This window comes from Crocuta crocuta, unplaced genomic scaffold, assembly GCF_008692635.1.
Source record: "Crocuta crocuta isolate KB4526 unplaced genomic scaffold, BGI_CrCroc_1.0 scaffold45, whole genome shotgun sequence".
Taxonomy (NCBI): Eukaryota; Metazoa; Chordata; class Mammalia; order Carnivora; family Hyaenidae; genus Crocuta; species Crocuta crocuta.
Window position 1 is genome coordinate 5,179,164 of NW_027530544.1, and position 26,248 is coordinate 5,205,411.

General features: G+C 43.9%; 1 protein-coding gene across 1 annotated transcript; it reads left to right on the forward strand.

Annotated features, from left to right (window-relative positions):
- Window positions 1-25,463, forward strand: NRROS (negative regulator of reactive oxygen species). Its single transcript, XM_077767695.1, has 3 exons — window positions 1-129; window positions 20,264-20,384; window positions 23,241-25,463. The coding sequence occupies exons 2-3, from the start codon at window positions 20,277-20,279 to the stop codon at window positions 25,209-25,211; spliced, it is 2,079 nt and encodes a 692-aa protein (XP_077623821.1). The 5' UTR covers window positions 1-129; window positions 20,264-20,276; the 3' UTR covers window positions 25,212-25,463.
- The last annotated feature ends 785 nt before the right edge of the window (window positions 25,464-26,248 follow it).

Sequence of the window (26,248 nt, forward strand, 5' to 3'; positions counted from 1 at the left end):
CGCAAGTGCTAAAATAATCTGATGCCCCAGGGAGAAGAGGCAGCCCAGCCCCGCGTTCGGCTGCTCTCGAGGAGTCCGAAGCCCCGGGAGAGGATGCGCCCCGCCGAGCCGCCTGGGCCTGCGGGAGCCGTGAGTATTGCCCGCGGGACGGCCCTGCGGGGTGGGCGAGTTCGCGCGGCTGGGTGGTAGGAGGTCAGCGTCCGTGGCTCGTGGCTCCCAGCTCCGGACTGACGGACGGGGAAGTTGTGGCTTGCTGCATCCAAACGCCACCGCTTTTGTGCTCAGTTTGGGGGCCACAGCTCCGGGTAGGAGGAAAAACCTGCCTCTCGGAGCACTTAGAGCCGAAAAAGGTGGTGTGTAGCGAAAGCAACGAAGGCTTCCGATTCCTCCTTAGGAGTTTGAGTCTGGGCTCTCTGGGGAGAACTTCTGAGCCTCAGTTTCTTCCATCTGTGAAATGGGAACACGAATGCTCCCTTCCTGGGCTGAGTGACTGGAGGTAGTAAGACTGTACTTGAACGCTCGGCATGCTGAGTGCTTGGACGGATCCCCTTTGCTGCCCCACAACGTGGATTGAGAATCACCATTTCACAGATGAAGGCACTGAGGCTTATTTACAGCGACACATATTTATGGATGTCTTACATGTTGGTGCGTTCAAGGTGTTAGAGATAGAACTTGGATAAGACAGGCAAAGCCCATTCCCCAGAGTTTTGTCCTTGGGAAGTCGTATAGGGTTTTGTTACTCGGACCCACAGCTAGTAACTATCAGAGGGAAACTAGACCCCAGGCTTCTCTGGCCCCTCCTCCAGTGCTCTGCTCTAGTAGCTCTGGTGGCCTATCCGTGTGGGCCAGATCATGGAGGTTGAGCCTGTATCTCCGTTCACTTAGGAGCTGTCATAAGTAAGGAGCCACTGACCAGGCTTTACCTCAGAGAGAAGGTGGCCACGTGCCCAGCCATGCTGGAACTATAGGAGGCTGAGAAGGAGCCTAAGAATGGAGCCCCTGAGCACAGCTGGTGCACTTCCAGGGAACCCCACTGGAGGTTTCTTCCCTGATGGGTGCAGCCTACAGGGGTCTGATGGGAGAAACAGTATATAGAGCCAGCCCTGAGAGCCCTGGGATGTGCCCCCTTCACCTCCTGGCTGTGCCGCACAGACTGCTTCTGTGCATGCTGATGGTTTGCTGGGTTTTATAGCCCTGAGACTTATTTATTTTTCTCACACACCACATAGGTTTGTACATGTATGTCTGAGAGTTCCTAGGGGTGATTAGAAAATCGCGGGCCAAGAAAAAAAAACTAGAACCAAACAAAACCTTGATTATTGCCTTTAAGTTAAAATAAAATAAAAGCCCGTTTCACAAAGAGGGTGCTTTCATCTAGTGGGTGCCCTTGTAGGAATTTCATGAAAACCCATATAAACCTGATCCCACTTAGTGCTTAAACCATTCATCCAAGAGCAGGGGCTTCCCAAACAGAAGGTAGGGCCTGGGGTCTTTGGCCTGAGGCCTGTTTTAGGAATACATTGACCTCTGTCTCTGGCTTCTTTCTTCCTCACAGAAGAGTGATGCTGGTGCCAATTATAATCTTCATTCTGGCTGCAGTGTGCATCCACACCACACAGTGTAAACTAGCCTCTTGGATGGACAACTAGATGTGCCTCACACTATCCTCAGACCCATATTATAACCACAAAAGTTACAAGTGGGCTTTCCACCATGACTAAGAAACATTATCTTTATCAGGACATGCTGTGTGCTCAGTGATGCTTACTGATATGCCTGGATATTAATGACAAATCTTTTTGCCTTTGATAGAACTTCTTTATTATACTCATTTCCCACCCCTCAAACTGTGCTTCGCAACATCACTGATGAAATGTCATGTGCTCAATGTGTGTGGGCTTCTGGGCTAGGTTAGGTGATGATCTCTGAAAGCTCAAAGAGGTGAGGAGAGGGAAAAAGGACACTGGTACTTGAATCTTGTCAAGCTTCACAAGCAACTGTAAACCTGAGTTCAGGGGTCTTTTAGTTGCAAAGGACAAAAACCTAACTCAGCCTGGCTTCAGGGAAAAACAAATTTTGTTTCAAATAACCAAAAGGTTTGTGTAGAATAGCTTCAGGCATGGCTGAGTCCAGGTGCTCAAACACTGCTAGCTTTGCTTTTTCCTGTTATTAGGCAGGTCCTAAAGGGGGTGGCAAAGATACTCTCATTCCTCCATGAATTCAAAGAACTGCAGCTCCAAGCTTAGTTCCCACCAGTTTAGTATCTGGAGCAGGAACAGAAAGCCTCTTTCCCAATAGTTCTAACAACAGACCTTCTGTTGATTGTCATGGGCTTGTCATCTGTGATGTACCCAATGTAAATGCATCACTGTGGTTAGGGAAATAGGGAGCTCTCATGGGCCTGGCCTGGGCCTTGTGCATAGGCCTCTTCTTGGAGCCAGGGATTGAGGTCAAACCCAAATAAATGTGGATTTCTTAAAAAAGGAAGGGGGCTTGTTTCATGACAATGTAAATGCACCCAACACTACAGAGTTTTACATTTAAAAATGGTTAATGGGGTGCCTGGGGGGCTCAGTCAGTTGAGCGTCAAACGTCAAACTTCGGCTCAGGTCATGATCTCCCGGTTTGTGTGTTCGAGCTCTGCATGGGGCTCTGTGCTGACAGCTCAGAGCCTGGAGCCTGCTTTGGATTCTGTGTCTCTCTCCCTCTCTCTCTATGCCCCTCCCCTACTCTCTCTCTCTCAAAACCGAATGAACATTAAAAAATAATAATAAATAAAAATGGCTAAGATGGTAAATGTTATGCTATGAGTATTTTACAATTAAAAAGCAACAAAATTTAAAAAAGGAAGTGGCGATTTCCTCAAAGGGGAATTGAGGAGTTGTTACCAGAAGGAGGAATGAGTGTGGGCAGGAAAAACCAACTGATTTTCAGAGCAAATGGAGTCAGGTGCTGAGACCAACGCCCATGTATCTTCTCACTGTGATGCATGAGTGATTTCGGACCGAACAAAGGGAATGAAGGAGGAAGTAGAACCCTTTCATGTTCTCACCAGCGAGGTGGTCATGAGGAGCAGAGCTCGTGCCTATGATGGGCCACATGTGGCCACAAAGCCCTGAGGGGACACAGGGATCCCCTATGTCCAGCCCCAACCCAGAAAGTTGCTACAGTGCTAGCTTTGTGCCCCAAGAAACTTTCTCCACAGAAGACAGCACTTGAGGCTCTGTCTTTCTACCTTGACTCTTCTCGAGCAGGACTAAGTGTCTGAGGCAGCCCAGCACCCACAGTGCCAGCAGGGGCTCATCTTGGTGTGCACATCATGTTCTCCGGTAACCTCATGCCACTCCTTTTTAGATGTCAGGCTGGACACTGGCTCCTTCTGGTCCTTCCTGCTATTACTCCTCGTCTAGACCAGCCATGGTCCCTTGGGTCTCTCCTGCCTTTCTGATGTCTCCTCAGGGGTCCTCCCAGATGCCAAGGCTGAGCTCTCTCCGTCAGGTCTTTCCATGTTTGGCCCTGAGTCACCTCCTTCAGCTTCAGACATGCTAATTAATGGTCTCCTTGTCACTGCCTCGGCTACACCTGTAGACTTCCTCCTGGGACTCTCCTGATGGCCTTTCTCTTGTTCTAGGTTTTCCAGACCTTTCTCCAATCCCTGGTTGAACCTTCCATTATATTTAGTAGCACTGACTTCTTATTTCCTTCTAAATTTCCAGGTTTTTCCTAGGCTTTCTAGCTCCTTTTGCAAACCTGTAAAGGCCTTCAGCTTTGTCCTAGTTATACTGCATGGCATTGACACAGGAGACATGGCCCTGTGAACACTCAGAATATCAAACACTGCATGGCGGAGGCACTGACCAATCGGAATGGACCTTTATTAGAATCAGAATTCTGGGGCCCCTGTTGCGTCAGGTGTTAGCTCCCTCGTTACTTGATCATAGTGGGGGTCTGGCAGTTCCAAGAGAAGAGCTGGGCTCATGGGATACCTATTTACCAACGAATACAAACCTGTGCAACCCAGTTGAACATTCACTCAACATATATTCCTCCCAGGCAGGTGTACATCCAGGACCTCCTACCTGGGCCAGAACTCAGCTCTGGTTTTCACTTCTGAACAATTCATTTTGGTCTTTCTGAGCCTTGACTTCTTATCTATAAAATGGAGATAATAAGCGGGGACTTGAACATAGATTTTTGTACACCAGTATTCACAGCAGTCTTACTCACATGGCCAAAAGGTGGAATAAATCCAAATGTCCATTGATGGGTGAATGGATAAATAAAATGTGATCTATACATACAATGGAATGTTATTCAGCTATAAAAAAGGATGAAATTCTGATACATGCTACGACATGGAGGAACCCTAGAAACATTATGCTAAATGAAATAAGCCAGGCACAAAAGGGCAGCTATTACATGATTCCACTTAACATGAGGTACCTAGGATAGGCAGATGTATAGATAAAGGAAGAACTGTGGTTACCAGGAACTGAGGGGAGGGGGAATGGAGAGTTCCTGTTAAGTGGGTGCAGAGTTTCTGTTTGGGATGCTGGATAGGTTCTGGAGAAGGATAATGGTGAGATTGCACAGCAAAGTGAATGTCTTTCATGCTACTGAATTGTGTACTCAAAAAGGTTTAAAATGGTAGGTTATATGTGTATTTTGCCACAGTGAAAATGGAGATAGCAATTCCTATTTTATAGAACTGTTGTGAAGTACTAAATGAGATCCAAGGTCTGTAAGAAGCCTTTGCAACTTCATGCTATTATTGCTATTATTATTCAATAGTGTTAAGTTATAATCCAATTGTTTTGACTTTATCCAAGAATTCCCTGGGGCGCCTGGTAGGCTCAGTCAGTTGAGTGTATGATTTCGGCTCAGTTCATGATCTCACGGTTCATGGGTTCAAGTCCCACATTGGGGTCTATGCTGACAGCTCAGAGCCTGGAGCCTGCTTTGGATTCTGTGTGTGTGTCTCTCTTTGCCCCTCTCTCACTCATGCTCTGTCTCTCTCAAAAATGAATAAATGTTTTCAAAAATTAAAAAAAAAAAAGAATTTCCTAAGAATCATTGGTATCGGAGCACCTGGGTGACTCATTCAGTGAAGCATCCAGCTCTTGGTTTCAGCTCAAGTCATGATCTCACAGTTTGTGAGTTGGAGCCCTGCATCGGTCTCCACACTGACAGTACAGGGCCTGCTTGGGATTCCCTCTCCCTCTCTTTTTGCTCCTCCTTGGCTTGTGCATGCTCTCTCTCTCTCAAAATAAATAAACTTAGAAAAAGAGAATATTATTTTAAAAATCATTGTTATTTTTGGCGGAGGGGATTAATTTTAGTGGAAAAAAAAGATTGGCCTTAGACCAGGTAGCCACCTTGTCAGTACAATTTGACGGATTTTGAAAAAGACAAAATTATCTCCTCTACCATCCTGGAACTACACCATGAAAACTTTAGCATTTTTCATCATAACCTATATAAAAGAGCATTGTATTAAAGAGTATATCAGTGTAAAGAGCTGTAAAGTATAAGATATCCATTAAAGAGCTATGTGTTAAAGAGGATATCAGTCATTTACACTTCAGTGTGAGCTGCTTTCCTCCTTTTTTTTTTTTTTAATAAATAGTTTATTGTCAAGTTGGTTTCCATATAACACCCAGTTAAGCTGCTTTCCTCCTAATTCTGACTGAGAACACTAAGGCAGTGATTATCAAATATTCTTTTTTTTTTAATAAGACAAACTTTCCCGCAAATAGCTGACTTTGCAATCTCAATTAAATTGAGGATTAAATTAGTTAGATTGATCTAGAAGATTGAACAAGTAATAACTTCATTTTTGGTTAAATCACTTGATATCCATTCTAAAGTATTTAGGGGGACATACTGATGACTTTATCTTTTTTTTTTAAAGTTTTTGAAAGTTTATTTATTAAGAGAGAGAGAGGAGGGGAGGAGCAGAGAGAGAGGAAGGGAGGATCCCAAGCAGGCTCTACACTGTCAGCACAGAGCCCAACTTGGGGCTCGAATTCACAAACCGTGACATCAGGACCTGAGCCGAAACCAAGAGTCAGGACGCTTAACCGACTGAGCCATATAGGTGCCCCTGTCTGCAGCCTATTTATAAATGCATCAAAAAGTGAGATGTATTTGGGTGCCTGGGTGGGTCAGTCAGGTAAGCGTCTGACTCTTGGTTTCAGCTCAAGTCGTGATCTCACGACTTGTGAGTTCCAGGGCCACATCGGTTCTGTGCTGGCCTCGGGGAGCCTGTTTGGGATTCTTTGTCTTCTTTCTCTCTGCCTCTCTCTCGCTTATGCTCTCTCTCTCTCTCTCAAAAGTAAATAAACAACCAAAAAATCTTTAAAAAAATGAAAAAAAATAAGATGGACTGAAGGATGGATAGAAGATAAGTAGATGGATAGCTATGTGATAAACACAAATACAGCAAAATGTTAATAGTAGAATCTAGGTGATGGGTATACCAGCAATCACTGTAAAATTCTTTCAACTTTGTAAAATTTTTCATAATAAAACATTGGGGAAAAATTAAATTACTGACAATACCTACTAACTGCTCATTTTGCTTTTCATAAACCTAAAAATCAATAACAAAATATCAAAAAACTTCGATAAAAGCTATAACTCTCTATAATATATTATTATATTATATGGATCATTGGATCATTGCTCAACTGAACTATTAGAATGAGATGAGGAAATGACACATGCACTGGACCTTGAAGGATGAATAGGGGTTTGGCAGCTGGAGAAGATCAGAAAAAGGGCTCCCACAAAGGAGGCAGTGTGTGAAAATACATGATTTAGTCATGGATAGCAAGTATCCCGGGAGGCTGAGGCTTGTGGAACTGAGGTTGAATTTTGCTGGATTCACAGACTAGATTTGAATTGCAGCTCTGTATTCTCTGAACTCTATGGCTTGAACCTGTGTGAGCCTCAATTTACCATGTATAAAATGAATATGATAACATTTAGCTACTGGGATTTTGTGAGGATTATTATATGCAAAGCACTTAGCATAGCACTTATCCCAAGGTGAGCACTCAATAAACATTAGCTATTGCAGTTGAGAGCCTGAAGCAGTTTAGGAGCTTGAATACCACCTCACTGAGCTGGTCAGTTATCCGGAATCTACATCTACATTTTTTTCCTCAGTTATGCTCTTTCTCAAGGGAACCAAGGTTGGAGGCGTGGAGGCAATATAGTTTCACTCTGGGCCATAAGCCTTGGTTCTCACCTATAACCCCTTCCCTGCCCATAGTCTCCCACAGACTTTGGGTGGTCTCTCCTCTTCTGAACATCGCCAGGTCCACATTCCACAGCTCAGACGGTTGGGAGAAGGTACCGCCACTCCTCTGTTTTATTTATTTCAACACCAGCTCCGTTTGTACAGAGGAATGCTGTGTTTAATTCTGACACTACCTTGTCTTACTAATGACGTCCACAACATTTCCTTATAGTAACAAAGGTCTCCACACACATTCTCTCATTCAGTTGTGACACAGCCCTGTGAGGTCAGCAAGGCAGGTATTATTGTCACCTACGGCCACAATAGAGTGTGAGAGAGCACCTGTGATGTTGAAAGGAAATGACAAGTTTGAAACTAATGCATTGTTGGTAGGCTTCCTGTCCACAGAGATTATGTGGATCTCTCATAAACAAAGGTGATAACACGTTCCCGCTCCCAGATGTGTAAGAGCAAGGTGTTATAGCCCCAGTGGGAGCATATGTGCAGTTTTTAAAACCTGTGATCATGGAACAGGACAGGGTGAACTGACCTCCATTGGTTCTAAAAGGCTGATCCTGACCACATAGGGAAGCTGGCTGACTCAGTTGTAGCCCTGAGGCGACTAAGTCGGGCAGGATAGTGTTTAAGCGGTATTCCCTCCACACAGGCTGTCAGGAGTTGGTTATAGGAGGAGCCCCAGAGGAGAAAAGCTGCTGTGGCCTCCAGCCTCCCTCCAGGTGGGGACAGAACCTAAGCCATTCCTAGATAAATNAGCAGGTGTGCTAGGCTGTGGGGGGAAAGAGAGATCTGTATTTTAAACCAGTGCTTGGAAACCATTGCACTGCATTCCCTGTGGCACCTTGTCCATATCATCCCATCTCTCTGGCCTGAGTGTTCTCACCTCTAAAATACTGGTGGGTAGAAAAATAATGTCTATAAAACAACTTATTTTAGTTATTAGTCAGTGATATTTTTCTTCCATTAACTCCAAATATACCTTTAAGCACATTCACAATAATTTCAATTTTAAGTACCTATAAGAAATGCTCGATTTTTGTGATATTTATTAGGCTTTGATTATAATATATATTTTAATTTTAAGTAATAGTAGATTGATTCTATTCTTTTAAAACTTGTCTTGGGGTGCCTGGGTGGCTCAGTTGGTTAAGTGACCGACTTTGGCTCAGGTCATGATCTTGTGGCTCATGAGTTTGAGTCCTGCATTGGTGCGGAGCCTGCTTAGGGATTCTCTCTCTCTCCCTCTCTTTCTGCCCCTCCCCTGCTGCCTCTCTCTCTGTCTCAAAATAAATAAATAAACTTAGAAAAAAATCTTGTCTTAATATAGTAATTGAAATTGATTGTTGAAACATTAGAAGACACTAAGAAGCAAAAACAGAGATATGGAAAAAGTAAATATCGAGTACAATTCTCTCCACTGTTGAGATTCAGATGTGTACCCTTTCGAGTATTTTCCGTGCACATGCAGATGAGTGCAGATTCTTTTAGCAAATTTGGGATTATACCATACATTCTGTTTTACATCTTCCTTTTTTTCTTAATATTTCATTATGAATATCTTTCCATCCCTAAATATATTGCCACTGAAACATTTTTAATTGCAGCACACTCTTCCTATCATAGAGTTGTATCATAATGTATGTAGCCAATCCTTTCATTGTTGGACTTATAGATGGTTTCTACTTTTTAAAATTATTATCACTAATATTGCACTGAATATCTCAGTAAAAATATTTTTACATACATTATAATTCCTTAGGATAAACCCCTAGGAAGGGAATTGTTGAATCAAAAATAATCTACATTTTCAACGTCTTTGATAAATTTTGTAAAATTGTCCTTCATAAAAAGTGTTCCAATCTTCCCTCCCACCTTCAGGGACAAAGACAATTCTAGGGGTGATGGGGATTCAAAAGCTATCGTGTTGCCTATGTTTTAACAAGTTCATTATTAAGAGAGAAAGCCAGAGAAGCAAATTGTGAGGTCTGAATTCACACATCACAATTCTAAATGCTGTGTTACCCCAATCCTCAGGATCCAAGTTCTTTCTTAGAAGGGTTCACCATCTGAACACTGATTCTATGTAGAATATAGGAATGTATTAATTCAACCAAATATTACAACTGATTCTTCACTTTTATGACTCTTCTTTATTTTCTTTCACATATAATCAAATTTTTAAAAAATCTTTGGATTTAGAAGTACAGGTTTTGGACATTTATCCGAAGAAGATATAGAAATAAGTCAATAAATACATGTGAATGTTCAACATTATTAGCCATTGGGGAAATGCAAATCAAAGTCACAAAGAGAGAGCACCTCACACCTACTAGGATGGCTGGAATACAAATGACAGAAAATAACCAGTGTTGATGAGCACGAGAAGGAAGTGGAACACTCCTGCCCTGCTGGTGGGAATATAAAATGGAGCAAAAACTGGAAAACAGTCCGACAGTTCTTCAGCATCAAACAGAATTACAATATGACCCAGCAATTTCATCCGCAGGATGTATAGGCAAAAGAACTGAAAACATGGCCACACAAAGACTTGTACATGAATGTTCATAGATGCATTATTCGTAATAGCCAAAAGGCAGTAACAATCCAAATATTTATCAACTAATGAATTCCTAAACAAATATGGTAAGTTTGTCCAGACAATGAATATTATTCAGCCATAAAAAGGAAGGAAATGCTGATTAATATGTGCCACCACATGGATGAACTTCGAAAGCATTATCCTAAGTGAAAAAAGACAAAGAAGCCACACATTGTATGATTCAATATACATAAAACATCCAGAATGCACAGATCCATAGACATGGAAAGTAGTGGACTAGTGTTTGCCAAGGGAATGGAGAAGTGACTGTGAATGAGTACAGGGTCTCATTTTGGGGTGATGCAAATGTTCTGGAATTAGACAATGGTGACAGTTGCACAACTCTGTGAATATACTGAAAACCACTGGTGAATTATATAGTATGTGAATTATGTCTCAATTTTTAAAGTGTATCTGTGGCTTATTTTCAGGAAAAGAGAACACAGAGTATCTTTAAATCTTTTTTAGGCAATTTTAGATTTGATAGCTAGTTACCAAAGTAATCCTAAACTCACTATTTGAAAGTTGAATAGTTTTTTTCCTTGAATTTATTTATTTATTTATTTATTTATTGCCTCAATCAGAAGGACTTGGGCCCCCCCTTCCCATCTTGAACTTAAAGTTTGAGGCAATGGGGCCCCTGGCTGGCTAAGTCAGTAGAGCATGCAACTCTTGGTCTGGAGGTTGTGAATTTGAGCCCCACGTTGGATGTAGAGATTACTTGAAAATAAAATCTAAAAAAAAAAAAAAGCAACAACATAAAGTTTAAGCCTTTTCCTTTTTTGCTTTTCTGTTTTTTCCTTCCCTCCCTCCCTTTCTTCTTTCCTTTTCCAGACTAGATTTTAAGCAATAAATATATCCTGCTAAACCATTTGCTTGGTGTGAGTACAATCTCTCCAAGAAAAAATCTTGCAAATCAAGTTAGTTTTATGTGCAGATTCTTATAAAACAGAAATGATGTCTACAGTCATCTAACATGATGATTTGTCAGTACCCAAAATAAGTCAATTTTCCTGTAACAAGAGTCTAATTACTTTTAGAGTGCACTTTTTAAAAAATTTATTTTGAAAGAGAGTAGGGGAGGGGCAGAGAGAGAGAGACAGAGAGAGAGAGAGAGAGAGAGAGAGAGAGAGAGAGAGAGAATCCCAAGCCAGCTCCATGCTGTTAGTGCTGAGCCCAGTGGAGAGACTGGATCCCATGAACTGTGATATCATGACTTAAGCAGAAATCAAGAGTTGGTCGCTTAACCGACTGAACCACCCAGGAGTCCCTAGAGTGCACTTTTTAAAAGCATTTGTGCTTTTTTTCTTTTTTAAAATTTTTATTTATTTCTAGGAGAGAGAGAGAGAGACAGCGTGAGCAGGGGCGTGTCAGAGAGAGAGGGAGATACAGACTCTGAAATAGGCTCCAGGCTCTGAGTTAGCAGTCAGCACAGAGCCCGAAGCGGGGCCCAAACCCACGAACTGCCAGATCATGACCTAAGCGAAAGTCGGACGCTTAACCAACTAAGCCACCCAGGCACCCCAAAGCATTTGTGCTTTTATGTGTTAAATTTTCATAACTTTTAACTTTAAGTTTATTTATTTATTTTGAGAGAGAGAGCGAGCGCGCACACACACAAGCACACAAGCGGGGGAAGGGGCAGAGAGAGACTCTCAAGCGGGAGAGAGAAAATCCCAAGCAGGCTCCACACTGTCAGCTGAAATCAATAGTCAGATGCTTAATCAACCAAGCCACTCAGGTGCTCCCATAACTTTTAACTTTGAAACCATTTCTAACTTATAGAAAAATTGCAAAACAACTAAAAGAATTCCCATAAATTCTTCACCTCTGTTCACCAGTTGTTAACATTTTGTCATATGTTTTCTTTCCCTCTCTATTAAAAAAATATATACATATATATATTTCTGAATGATGTGAGAATAATCTTGCAGACATTATGCCCCTTTACTTCTAAATGATATAGTATATATTTTCTAAGTGTAAGGATAGTCTCTTACATAAATGTAATCAAAATCCAGACATTTAACATTGATACAATATTGTTATTTCATCCATATTTTGCATTCAGATTTTGCCAAATACCTCAGTAAGGCCCTGTAGTAATTTGATCATTTGGTTAAGGAGGTGTCTGCCAGTTTCTCCACCATAAAACTGTTATTTTCACCTTTGCAAAATAATAAGTAATCTGTAGGGAGCTACTTTAGGACTAGATTAATATCTTGTTTTTTGCTCTTCAGTTTTCCTGTTCCTTGCTAATTCTTGCCTATAGGATGCACTTGGAAAAATACATTGCTAGATTCAGATTCCAGCCACTGTCTCTAATTTTCAGGTAGCATTATAAAACTTGCATGCATCTATTGTCTAGTTTTGTCCTTTGGGTTTAAAGCTTATTAAAGAGCAAGTCCTATTTTAGTTAGCCCCTTTTTGTTGGCAAGATGCAGCAGTAGAGCCAGCCGTTGAGGGGTGTTGGGGGTGCTATCCTGAGAAAACTTGGAGCTTGGGAATGGATCTGTCCCTTCAGAGAACCATCAGGAACCCCAGAGGCAGCCTCAGAGCCCATTCTCACCACTCAGCCTGTAGGGCCCACCCCCTTGTCATTCTTTCTATCCCCCCTTCTCTGATCTCTGTTGAGATGAATGTTGACTGTTTTCATTCTTTTCTGTTCACCTACCTTGTCATTTGACTCATAGTTTCTGCTTCCTCACAGCAAGATCCCTCAGACATTCAATTCTATCTTCTCTCTGTGGCTTCTAGCTCCAATTTCCACTGCTAATGACCTACTTGTCTCCCTTGTCTCTGTGTTGGGATCACTCATAGGGTGCTGGCTGCATGTAAGGATTGACCTCCTCTGGTCAGATGCTTCCCCAAGATTCTATTAGCTTGTTGGAGGTAGAGGTGGAGGTACAGGTGGAGATGGTGAGCTCACGTGTTTCCCTTGAGGGCTGCCTCACCAGAGGGACTGTAGGTGTGGTGGACAGAGCTGTCCGCCTGGATAGTGGAAGTTATATTAGTACATCAGGTCAGAACACATGATCTAACACTCTAAGGACTCCTTTCACATAGGAGAGAAGCAACCCGGAAGCTCTAGTTCGAAAGTTAAGTGCTAAAACTTTCTGGATATCTTTAAGGTTTACGTGCATATGCATTTTTAACTTAACAACAGTTTACTGAACACCTTTCTGAGAAGGGTATTTGAAAAATACATGTTCCAGGAAATGCTGGGACAGAAAATTACCATCATTCCCCCTCTCCCTTTAGAAACCCCAACATTTATTTCATTTTCCCTATTAATTTTTATTTTGAAAATTTCCAAACTTCCTGAAAGGTTAAAAGAAAGTATCATGCTAAATGTATCGGTTAGTAATATTTTGCTTTAATTTCCTTCCTTCCTCTCTACCTCCCTCTCTCTCTCTCTCTGGCCATTTGAAATTAGGTTATATATGTTGTAGATATCATGAAACTTCACCCCTAAATACTTCAGCATACATTTCCAAAGAAGAGCACTTTTGTACCTAACCAAAGAATCATTACCATGCCTAAGAAAATTAGCAAAAATCTGATAGTATCATTTGTACATAATACAATCTGAAAACACATCATTCAGTACACATTACACCAGTTGTCTCAAATTTTCCTTTCAGAGATTTTTAAACATCCAAAATCCACTCAAGTTACACGCATTACACTTGGTTATTATGCTTTTTTTTAAATGTTTATTTATTTATTTTGAGAGTGAGAGAGCATGAGCAGGGAAGGGAAGAGAGAGAGAGAGAGAGAGAGAGAGATTGAGAATCCCAAGCAGGCTCCACACTGCCAGCGCAGAGCCCGACACAAGGCTCAATCTCACGAACTGTGAGATCCTGACCTGAGCCAAAATCAAGAATGAATGCTTAACTGACTGAGCCACCCAGGCACCCTGGTTATTATGCTTCTTACTCACTTGTAACCAACCCTCCCCCTTTTCTCCTTCACTGCCTTTCTTTATGTTTTAAGGCTTTGACTTCTTTGAAGGGCCCAAGCCAGTTGTCTTATAAGACCATGTATAGCCTGGATCTGTCTGATTGTTTCCTCATGACTGGCTCCAGGGCAAACACTTTTGGCAAGAGTACTGCTGAGATGGGGCTCTGTGTTTCCCAAGGCACCACACCTGGAGTGTCAGGTGGTCTCACTATGGGAGATGCTAAGTTTGCACATTTGGTGAGGGCTAAAGTTAATCTAATTTTTGCGATCAAAGAGACCAAAGCTGTTTGCCTGGGGCTTTCAAATACTTCTTGGTAGTAGGAATTATCTGAAGTGGTCACAGACTGGGGTTTCTGTTCTTTATTATCTATTCTCTGTGGTGTATGACCAGCTGCCCTTCCCTTTCTCTCAGGATCCCAGGTGGGATTTGCTCTTCTATTTTTAAAAAAAGGCAGACCCCCTTTCTGTGGAACCCTCTAGCTAGCAACTGTACCTTTCTTAGAGGCCATTAACCTCACACATTCACACCCCATACTCTTGCATTCTCTGCCTCTAGAGGTTTCCTCCCCTCAGACCAGTCTATAAATATTTGTTTCTGACACCGGTACCTCTGAGAGTTACCATCTTTCTCCAAAGCCCTCTTTCTTTAAAGCATTTTCAGCTTATTTGATTATTCTGAGGAGAAAATTCTCAATTACATGCTAATATATGTATAACATTCTTAACACTTACTGATAGCGCCTTTAGCACAGAGCACGCAATCCCTGCTCTGGCAACAGCCGCTGTAGTAGCAGCGGGAACAGGACGCGAGGAGGTGAGAGTATGAGAGTAAGGTGACATACGCGATGCCCCTGAATATTAGAAATCCAGCATCCTTTCCTGAAAAAGAGTCAGAACCCTCCCACACTACAAAACCAAAACGCACATCAGAGTTATTCCTTAGCATTCCCAAACTTTTAGTACGAGGAGATCTTTTTATGGACAAAAATACCTGTAGATTAGCCTTTACATGTGGTTGTGTTTCACCCCCAGCTAATTAAGACATTGCATCATGATAGAAAGTTACTTAGAATTAATAACACTTAAAAAGAAAGGAAGTTTTATTTTATTAATACAGGAAAATCCACATGCATTTGGAAAACAAGTAGTGTACATATATGTTTAAGTGTTAGGGGGTCTAATAAAACTAAGGATGCTGCTGCAGCCCTGAACAATCTTGATTTTTGTGATGACATGGCAGTTTCAGGACTTCCAGAAGCAGAGACCAGCCAAAAGATTTCACTTACCCTCTCCTCCCTGTCCTTTGCGAAAGCAAGCAATCACCCACATGTCCCCTTGCTGAAGCCATTCCTTGGCCAGCATGCTGCCATCTTCTTCCATTAAAGCAGTCCTGAGCCCAGAACTGATGTAGTCTTGGGGATAGATATGGAAAGAGCTCACCCAGCATACCGTCGAGCTGCTGCTGGTAGGATCGGGACACCCTGTCCAAAAGGAGTAAATGTTCCCACCCCTTTCAGCTCACAGGGCCACCTATTCAGTCTTCTTTTACCTTACGTGGCTCAGCGAAGCAAGACCTTCTCCCTCCTATCTTGTGGAAACAGAAAAAGCAAACAAGCATACTTTCTAAAACAAAGAGGAACTTTTACAGCTGATGTGCATTCTTCTTCTTCACTTTTAGTGTCCTCTTGTTCTAGAATACAGTCTCAATTCATGTTGTTTTAATGAAGTGAATCGGTTTTCACCATTTATGTATGTTCATACTACGTATGAACAGAGAAAAGCCAGGCAAAAAGCCATATTGTAGTTCTGCCTGAAAAGGCACACTAGGTAGGGCAGCCTGGCTGGCTCAGTCAGAAGAGCATGCAACTCTTGATGTCAGGGTCATAAGTTCGAGCCCCACATTGGGCACAGATTACTTAAACAATTAAAAAAAAAAAGGAACACTGTATGACATGGGATTTATATGGGTTGAATCACAGGTTCCCATGATAACCAATTAGAATGCATAGTCTCCAGACCATTGATTGCATAGAGGATGCCATGAAGCACTGGAGGTCCTGTGGTCAAGGACTTCTTAGAGAAGGACCAGCAAGGGCATTTTGTGATGACTGAACACAAACAGAATAGTTAGAAGCTAAAGAATAAATATAAATGCAATACTAAGAGGGCTTCAGTCTAACAGAAGGTAGGATTTATAATCTTAATATCTCCAAGTCAAATGTGTTACAGACACGGTACAGTACTTATGTCCTGCTAGCACCTGCATCAGTAGTACCTTGTCTTTCAAAGCTTTTCACTAATTAGAAGATGGCCGTCTCTGGAATTAGCCATGATCATGAAAACCATGACTGGATAAAATATAGAGAGTCCTTAGAGAAATTGTTAACTGAATGAAAGAATGTAGAATTGTAGACTTTATATAAAAGAGAACAGGACTTACCATTTTTTGCCTCCACGCTTAGAAGGAACTCTTCAATTTTGTTACCTGGTTTAAGAAGAAGCTACGAGCTGAGTCTGTTGCTGCCATCTGCTTCTCATGTCAGGATCTCAGCTTTTATATAGGGGACTTTCCCAGCGGTCACCCAGACCAGAAGATGCGACACTTATTCAGACCCTACTTGGGGAATGATTTGCAGTTTCTTGTGGCTCCAGTTCCTCTGTGGTTCATAGTCCATGAAATGGGAAGCATGAATCCGGGCCCTTTTAATTATAGTGAGGGAGAGGTTCCAGTTTACCTCATTTAAATTATTAATACCAAAGGGCACCTGGGTGGCTCAGTCAGTTAACCATCTGACTTTTGCTCAGGTCATGATCTCACAGTTTGTGAATTCGAGTCCTTGTCAGGCTCTGTGCTAATAGCTTAGAGCCTGGAGCCTGCTTCAGGTTCTGTGCCTCCCTCTCTCTCTACCCTCCCTCACTTGTAAAAATAAACATTAAAAATAGACACTAAAAATTATTTAATTATTAATGCCATACTACCATGTGTGCCCTTCATTATAATTATTTTCCTTTCACTTCCCGTTCTTTACCCAAGATGTAGTGAAGGTGATTTGGCTTAAAAAATGGATGTATTTTCTAGAAGATGCCAGAGAGATTGGAGTGAGGTGGAACAGTTACTTATTTGCCACAAGCTTAGATGCCCTCTGACAGCTGGAGACTCTGTGGAGTGGTCCTCACCCAATTAAGGTTAATTGTGGGTGGAGAAGAAGCAGTTCTATTCACACAGCAGAGGGTTCATGGGATTTCCAGTGATATGTGCCATCCAAACTCATCTTGTACTCTTTGTAGTGCCATGGCTCTGAGGAATCCTTCTATACACTCTTGGTATAGTGTTTCTCAGCCTAAATGGTTGAGAAAGAATAAAAAGCCTTTTATTTTTTTCAGGGTCACTATAGACCTTTTTTGTTTAGGACTGATCCAAAGCCTTTCTCACTTACATCACTGTATCTGTCGGGGTCCAACCAGGAAACAGAAACACCCAGATTATTTGTTAAAGAGGAAATTTAATGCAGGAAATTGGCTACACATGAAGAGGCTAAGAAGCTAACCAGAAAATAGACAGTCATCCCAGAGGTTAGCAATTTCAGGAAGCTGTGATCTTCCCTGGTAGGGGAAGGATAAAGGCAGGAAAATGTTTCTAGAGTCTAGGAGTCACCAATAGAAGCTCAAGGACTTCTCAGTCCAAGGCAGAGAGAGAAGAAAAGATTCAGTCCTCCTTCTGCTGTCTAACTTCCCATAGTGCCTTCCACAGAGCTTGGGAAGCAGCCTTCAGAAGTCAGTTCCCTCTGATACAGAGCAGGGTAAGGGATCTACCTGAGGATACACAGGCATAGTGTTCTGTTACTGGGATTAACCTTGTTCTGGAATTTATTAACATAGAATTTTTAATGCAATCTTCCTGCATACCTTTCACACATCAGTTGGTATGATGATATATTCATTCTTCCTTTCAGATTTTTCAGCCTTTTCCCTTCTTTGTGTAGCTGTTGAATTACCTTGGGGATTACATGTAACCAGCTCAATGGTGTTTGAAACTCATAAATAATAATTATGTTATTAACTACCTTCACAGTTAATGAAGCACTTTCACATATACTGCTTGATCTCATAAAAACTCTGAATAGTTATTTTTATCCCCATTTTATGGATATCTGAGTCTTAGAGACTTTATATGAATTGCTCAAGGACAAAAAACAAATACTGGAGCCAGAATTCAAACTCTCGACTGTCTGGTCGAGACATCCCATTATTTTCCCATGCTGCCTCATGAGAGAAGGAGTTGCCCAGAGGGAACAGCAGTAATGTTTCTGGGCTGATTGGCTGAGTTTAGGAGGAAGGAGAGAATATATTTTAAATTTGCAAAAATTTTCTCATTGACCCAGAAATACTCAGGGCATGACAGCAGGCCTATCTAACCTTCCCGTCTAAAGAGTTGTATTCTCCCTGAAGAAATCACAGTCTTGCCCTGTACACATCTAGATTCGGCATCTCAGTATAAATTGAAGTGGCTGTTCTAGAAGGGTCATTGTCACAGCAGCATGTACCATCCCAAGCCTCACAGAGGTGGTGAGGGAGGAAAGAAGGGGGACAAGTCCATGGTTCCCATTTTCCTGTCTCTCTTCAACAAAATATAGGACACCTACTGACACTTAAATGTCAGGTAAACAGTGAATTTATTTAGTGTAAGTATGTCCCAAATATTGCATGGGACGTATTTGCACTAAAAAGTTGTTTGTTGTTTATCTTATATTCAAATGGAGTCTTGTAATTTGCTAAGTCTGGCAGCTTTAGGTGGGCAGCGATCCCAAGGTTGTTTTGAGTGTGCGTGTGTGTGTGTGTGTGTGTGTGTGTATCCTGTGCAGATCCTAAGGACAAAGCCCATATGGCTCTGCTTTTGCCATCTGTGCCCTGTACATGTTGTGAGGTAGTACTTCCTGCACAGGTGCAGAAGCGCAAGGAGGGCCGGGAAGGGGATTCCCAGGGTCCAGCAAATACTGATGAATTCTGAATTGGAGGTTCCCTCTGTGGTAAGGATCACTGACCTGACCTGAAGTAAAGGTTAAAGTTGATTTACCTGGTTTCGCTTTGCTTCTCTTTTAGTCTGTTTTCACTGGTGAGTATTAAAATTTGACCAGGAAGTTAAAGTTAGCCTCAGAGATGTGTAAACTTATTCAAAGAAAGAGAAAGAGGAAGGGGCCCAAGATGGCCTGGGTGTGTGAGGCAGAAAAGTCTGTGGGTCCCATGAAATAGGTGAGGAGGTTCATTTCAGTGCTGGTGCTGCTGGCTTAGCAGAAGGCTAGGGGGCAGGCCCAGTGCTCATTCTTGGTGGAGNTTTCTTGGTGGGGGGGGGGGGTGTCAAGGAGAGGATGGAGCAGATGAAATGCTGGGGCCAGGCACTGTGTCTGTGAGGAACGCAGAGCTGAGAGGGGACTGTCACTGGGCTATAAGTAAGCCCTCCCAACAGGAGGGCCATCAATTCAACAGCACCCTCAGGGAGAGAAATGCTGGTTATTCATCCTGGAGCTCAGGGAAGGGGACCTGGGTGGAGGGTGCTCTCAGCCCTGCTACTAAGTTGATTTGGAACCTTGAATAAACCCTTAGTATCTCTGGGCCTTTGAATGTTCTCCTGTAAAAATGCGATGACAGAAAATATACCATATTTCCACTATGGTTTCACTTAGTTCTAAAATTCTGTTGGTAAACGTATTATTTAAGCCTTTTCATGGCTCCTGTTCTGTGTTCACTGGCCAGGTATGAGGGCTGGCAACCACACCTCATCAATAATCCTTATTCTACCTGAAGATTACTTTTCATTTGCCCCTCAGTTTTTTCTCTTATCCAGACAAAATATCAAAGTACCTTTTTTCAAAGGGCTGTATTCAAATGAGTCAAAACCAGTGAGATCCACCCTCCTAAAAGCCTCATCTCAACACTGCAGTTAGTAACTCTACAGGACCAGAAGCTACAATTAGTATTTCAGTCCCAGTTCACCATTCTTTTGTTCATTCATTCATACATTCATTCATGCAGCAAATATTTATTGAGCTCAAGCAATGCATCAGATGGTTCTGAGCTTTGGGAGGAAAACTTCAACAGAGCTACAAAATGTGGCACACTCTAGGTGACCTGAGATCTGGTTCCTCAAGTCCTTTTCCTTTCTCTTCTGTTTGTGGACTCTTAGAAGTTTCAGTGTTCAGCCACCTGTCAATCAAATGGTGGAGCAAAACAAAAATAAGTCCTTGTCCACAATTGTAGTGAAAGATTGAAAGTGTTGGTTCACTTGAGGTATTTGAATAATCTGTGGGTTTCCACCTCCCGATAGCTGTGGGCCTCCAAGACCAGACATAGCTGGGAACTGGCTCCTTCTACCAAGAGTACAAAGCAGCCCTCTGGGATGTTCTTCTCTTACTCACGTCTTCTTTGCCCTTTGTCCACAGTGCTGCACTTGAGATGGAGTTACTGCCCCTCTGGCTGTGCCTGGGTTTTCACTTCTTGACAGTGGAATGGAGGAATCAAAGTGGAATGGCCACAGCAGCTTCCCACGGGGGCTGCGAGTTGGTGAGTTTTCCAGGCAACTCTGAGCTGTCTGTTGGTTTTGTCCTGACAACGTTTGGTCTGTTTGGAAGACAGATGCATTGTCAATCAAAGAGGGCAGAGAGCGAAAGAGTCTGAATCACTCTGTAGCTGCCTAGCATGAGGCCATGTGCAAACTGCTCCTGAACCAAAGGTTAAGATGATACCTGGGAAAGACTGGGAAGTCCCTGCCCATCTTTCTCATACCTGCTGAAGACAGGAGGCCCCAGAGACAGGCATAGGTTAGTCACCTGAAACAAGAGCACCTGGTTAAAAATCTGGGTGATTGAGTTTTACTAATGGTATCAGAATCCTTGAGTAGGGCGTAGTAAAACTGGATAAGCCCTGACTCAGAGCTTGTATATGAGAGGATAACAAATGCTCAAACAGCCGTGCTGTATGTGGAAACAGACCTGGCTCCTAACAAGTGGGCACATTTCTGGAAATTTTCTCCCTTGCCAGTAAGTCAAAATTCTGCTTGAGAAACATACATTTCATAAACATTCCTTGAGTCCTATTATACAGTAGGTACTAGGAAGACAAATTGGATGTTGGGGTTAATGTATCTTAAAGCTGATAAATCTTAAAAACCCAGCTGGTCATGGTTCTTAACCACCTTTAGTAACCTCTAACCACTGCTGTAGTATACTCTAGTACAGAGTGGGGGTGATGAGCCAGACCAGATTTAAATTCCAGCATGGGTGCCTGGGTGTCTCAGTTGGTTAAGCATCTGACTTCAGCTCAGGTCATGATCTCATAGTTTATGGGTTCGAGCCCTGTGTCAGGCTCTGTGCTAACAGCTCAGAGCCTGGAGCCTACTTCAGATTCTGTGTCTCCCGTTCTCTTTGCCCCTTCCCTGCAAGTGTGCTCTCTCTCTCTCTCTCTCTCTCTCAAAAATAAATAAACGTTAAAAAAATTTAAATCCCAGCTTACTAGCTGGTGACATTGGTGGGGGAATGGCACTCTGTGTCTCAGTTTCCCCTGTAAAATATGGAATAGCGATACCAACCAATAATACCATAACACTGCATTATGATGATTAAATGAGCTAGTGTATATAAGGCACAAGGAACAGGGCCTCATTTGTATTAAGAGTTCTGTGTTTTATCTATTATTATCGTTGTTAGCCTCTGCTACTACAGACTTCCATTAATTCCTTACAGAGGCAATTAAAGATTAATTTCAGGGGTGCCTGGGTGGCTCAGCTGGTGAAGCATCTGAATCTTGATTTCAACTCAGGTCATGATCTCACGGTTCGTGGGACTGAGCCCGACATCGGGCTCTGCACTGACAGCTCTCTTTCTCTCTCAAAATTAATAAACATTAAAAAACAACATTTAAAGATGAACTTCACAGGAGCTAATTCAGAAGGGAATCAGACATAGAAAGAGGAGGGAATAAAGTGTGAGTTCTTTCATAACCTTTCAGGGTTCAGGCTAGACTGACTGTCTGACTCTCTCTAGCCCGGTGGGCAAGAGCAGGGGTTGGCTGCCCTGCTGCTCAAAGAGTGGATTATCTGTGGTTCTTGGAAGACTGAGAGTTTGACGGTCCAGTACCTCCTGTGCCCCTCCTTGCCAAAGCCACAAGTTATCCTAAAGTGGACATGGTGAGGTTTTCTTGGGCTCTGACAGCCATGTGGTCCTTTTGTGGCACTTCAGTGGGGCCACAGGGAACTTCAGAGGTTGACCCCCATGCTTACAGCAGCTGTGGTGAAACAGGGTCTCACGGACTGAGGAAAGCCCCTAACCGCAGGACTCTCCAGAGAGTCCCTGTTAGGGGGAGACCAGCAATTACTCAAATAAAGAAACACACCTTGTTTCTGCATGGGGAGATTCAGTTGTGTAAAAATGTCAGTTATTTCCCAATTAACCCATTAATTAATTAATTAATTAATCCTGCGGCTGATTGTTTTCGCCAGTCTTGTAGAACATTGGGCTGCATTAAAGCATCCTAAGGGTTGCGTGATTTCTGCAGTGAGAACAGGGTCAAACCATCCATTCTGCCTCTTTATGTTGCACAGTTGTGGTAGAACATAGCCAGGAAAAGCACTGAATTGTGCATTAGAAGCTCTGGGCCCCTGTCCCTGCAATGCGCTTCTCTCCAGATGCCACTTCTCTGTACAATTCAGGGTAATGATGAGCACTAATGTCCTTTTAAGCTGTAATATTTATCAACCCAGGACGTAGAGGAGCGCCCCAGGCAAAATTCCTTCGGGTGACATGAAGTTGCCACAGCATCTTGGTTGTTTGGTGTTGACCCTGTTGGACACACAGGTGTTACCGTAACAGCGACAAGAATACAACGGTGACTGTTGGCATGAATGGAGCTCACTGTGTGTCAGGCGCTGTGATCTCTCACTGAATCTCACTGCAATCCTCTGAGCTAGGTACTCTCTATCTTCATCTCCGTTTGTTCAGAGGAAATAACAGACTCAGGCTAAGTTATCTGCCCAAGGGCACGTAGGAAACAAATGGCAGAGGGGGGATTCGAACTGGGATACAGCCCTGGTCCTCAATCCTTCTCACAGCTGAAACCAAACTGCAAGCACAGTTGTGACCATGCAGGACCCAAGACACAGGTGCTCAGATTTTCTTTGGCATGAGGCGTGCTTTAAGTGAGGCCTAGAACTCAGCTCCTGGCTGACTATTTCAGTGCGAAGGTAAAGAACAAAGAAAAGTTCCCTTTTGTTCCACATTTTCCTGGTCTTAAAAAAAGAGTATGATCTCTAGAGTCACTCTCAGCAGTTGCAGTAAAAGTCAAGTAATAAGCCACTTTTCTGTACATGAACTTGTCTGCCTCGGAGGCCCTCCTCCATGCTGACCAGTGTCTGTCTGACCTTAGGTTGACAGAGTAGCCAACTGCCAAGGGCAGAACCTTGCATCCGTGCCCAGCGATCTGCCATCCTACTCCCAGATGCTCATCCTGGATGCCAACCCGCTTAAGATCCTGTGGAACCATTCCCTCCAGCACTACCCTCTCCTGGAGAGCCTCAGTCTGCATAGGTGCCACCTGGAGCACATCAGCCGTGACGCCTTCCAAGGGCAGGCCCGTCTGCGCAGCCTGGCGCTGCCTGACAACTCCCTTTCGGAGAGCTACAAGGAGACAGCAGCTGCCTTCCACCACCTGCGGGCTCTGCAGAGGCTGGACTTGTCAGGGAACTCCCTCACAGAAGACATGGTGGCCCTCATGCTCCAGAACCTCTCTTCGCTGGAATCTGTGTCCCTGGCGAGGAACACCATCATGAGGCTTGACGACTCTGTCTTTGAGGGCCTGGGGCACCTCAGGGAACTGGATTTGCAGAGAAACTACATCTTTGAGATTGAGGGTGGCGCTTTCGATGGCTTGACCGAGCTGAGACGCCTCAACCTGGCCTATAACAACCTCCCTTGCATCGTGGACTTCAGTCTCACACAGCTACAGTTCCTCAACGTCAGCTACAATGTCCTTGAATGGTTCCTGGCATCAGGGGGAGAGGCTGCTTTTGAGCTGGAGACGCTGGACCTCTCTCACAATCAGCTGCTCTTTTTCCCACTCTTGCCCCAGTGCAGCAAGTTGCACACCCTCCTACTGCGGGACAACAACATGGGCTTCTATAAGGACCTGTACAACACTTCTTCGCCGCGGGAGATGGTGGCCCAGTTCCTCCTTGTGGACGGCAATGTGACCAACATCACCACTGTCAACCTCTGGGAAGAGTTTGCGTCCAGTGACCTTGCGGACCTACGCTTCTTGGATATGAGCCAGAACCAGTTCCAATACCTGCCCGATGGCTTCCTAAAGAAGATGCCTTCCCTCTCCCACCTGAACCTCAACCAGAATTGCCTGATGACGCTCCACATCCGAGAACACGAGCCCCCAGGGGTGCTCACTGAACTGGACCTGAGCCAGAACCAGCTGTCAGAGCTGCACTGGGCTCCAGGGCTCCCCAGCTGCCTGAGGAGCCTCCGCTCATTCAACTTGAGCTCCAACCAGCTCATGGGTATCCCCACTGGCCTTTTTGCTGACGCCAGTAACATCACTACAATTGATATGAGCCACAATCAAATCTCACTTTGTCCCCAGCCGGCTGGCTTGGACCTTCCGGGCCCCCCAAGCTGTGTGGATTTTAGGAACGTGGCATCTCTGAGAAGCCTCTCTCTCGAGGGCTGCGGGCTGGGGGAATTACAAGACTGCTCGTTCCAGGGGACCGCCCTCACCCACTTAGACCTGTCTGGCAACTGGGGGGTTCTGAATGGGACCATCGCCCCTCTCCGGGCTATTGCCCCCACGTTACAGGTCCTGTCTCTGAGGAATGTGGGCCTCAGTTCTAGCTTCAGGGAATTGGACTTCTCTGGGTTTGAGAATCTGAGAGACTTGGATCTGTCAGGGAATTCTTTGACCAGTTTCCCACGGTTCAGTGGCAGCCTGGCCCTGCAGACCCTGGACCTCCGCAGAAACTCGCTCACAGCCCTTCCCCAGAGGGCTGTGTCTGAACAGCTCACGAGAAGTCTGCGGACCATCTACCTCAGTCAGAATCCGTATGACTGCTGTGGGGTGGAGGGCTGGGGGTCCCTGCAGCGCCTGCACACCGTTGCCGACTCGGCCATGGTCACTTGCAACCTCTCCTCCAAGGTCATTCGCCTGGTTGAGCTGCCCGGAGGCGTGCCTCAGGACTGCAAATGGGAGCGGGTGGACATGGGCCTGCTGTACCTCGTGCTCATTCTTCCCAGCTGCCTCACCCTGCTGGTGGCCTGCACCGTCATCTTCCTCACTTTCAGGAAGCCCCTGCTTCAGGTCATCAAGAGCCGCTGCCACTGGTCTTCCATATACTGACCTGGCTACATGCCAAGGTTAGACATGTGGTCTGTGCGTGGAAGAACACTCTCTCTGCCAGGTTTCCAGACCTGATGCAGAGAACAAATCTGGTGAATTGAGGTTTAAGTTAAAGCTTAAAGTGTTTCCAGTCCTTAGTTGCCCCACATTCTTCTATCATTGTGATTCATTGTCATCATCCTGGTAAAATATTTATTAAGTGATGTTCTGTGAAAATAAAACACATGGCTCATAAATATTTTTTAAAGCAAACGCACCCTGTGTTCTTTCTTTCTGTAATGGTTTCCAGTAGTTTCACTTAGATTACTTTTCAGTGTCCTTCCCTTGGTGACATCCATGGAGCTGGCTAGAAAGGGCAGCAGTTCAGACAAAAACAACTCCAAGGACATGTCCTGTGGATGGCGGGAGACAGTGCCCAGGGGGTTCACCAAGGACAAGAATTTCAGAGCGGAGCCGGGAGTCTGAGATGAGAATTCTCACCTCCTATCTTGGCTTGCGTGGTCACTGCAGCCAGAGTGAGCCTGCGGTCGGGTCCTTTCTGAGTGCCCTGGGTTCACACCTGCGGTCTCTGCAGGCAGGCACCACCCTTTCATGGAAAAGTTAAGAGCACAATACCTGGGTCCTGAGTTCATTGTGCAGGGAACCCAATACAGGGTGCAGCTCTTGCGTGAGGGAAAGTAGAGGGGAATGTATGAAGGAGCGGCTTCCGCTAACCCGTAGGCTGCCCCTACTCTTCACAAAAACCACAGACAGCTTCTCAGTGAACGATGAGTATATGTGCACTCACTACATCCCTAGTTTCCTTCTCCTCCTTCCCTTCGTGAACAGAGAATGATTTCTGTGCTCCTCTGTGGGGAAAAGACAATGAAGACACAGGCCTTGCCCTTTCAGTCATTTAGAGTTTTCACTGTCCTTGCACTTTGTATCCCTGTTTATCAAATCATAAAGGGGCTAAANCAAGCTGATTACTATTACCGTGAAGACTACATGTCAGCAGAAATTTTTAGGCAAATCAGAGAGATAAAAACAGTGGTCTT

Bases quoted from the DNA above. Each gene is read 5' to 3' on its own strand.
- NRROS (XM_077767695.1), top strand. From the start codon at position 20,277: ATGGAGTTACTGCCCCTCTGGCTGTGCCTGGGTTTTCACTTCTTGACA. The intron at 20,385-23,240 runs GTGAGTTTTCCA...GTCTGACCTTAG, and splicing joins CCCACGGGGGCTGCGAGTTG to GTTGACAGAGTAGCCAACTG.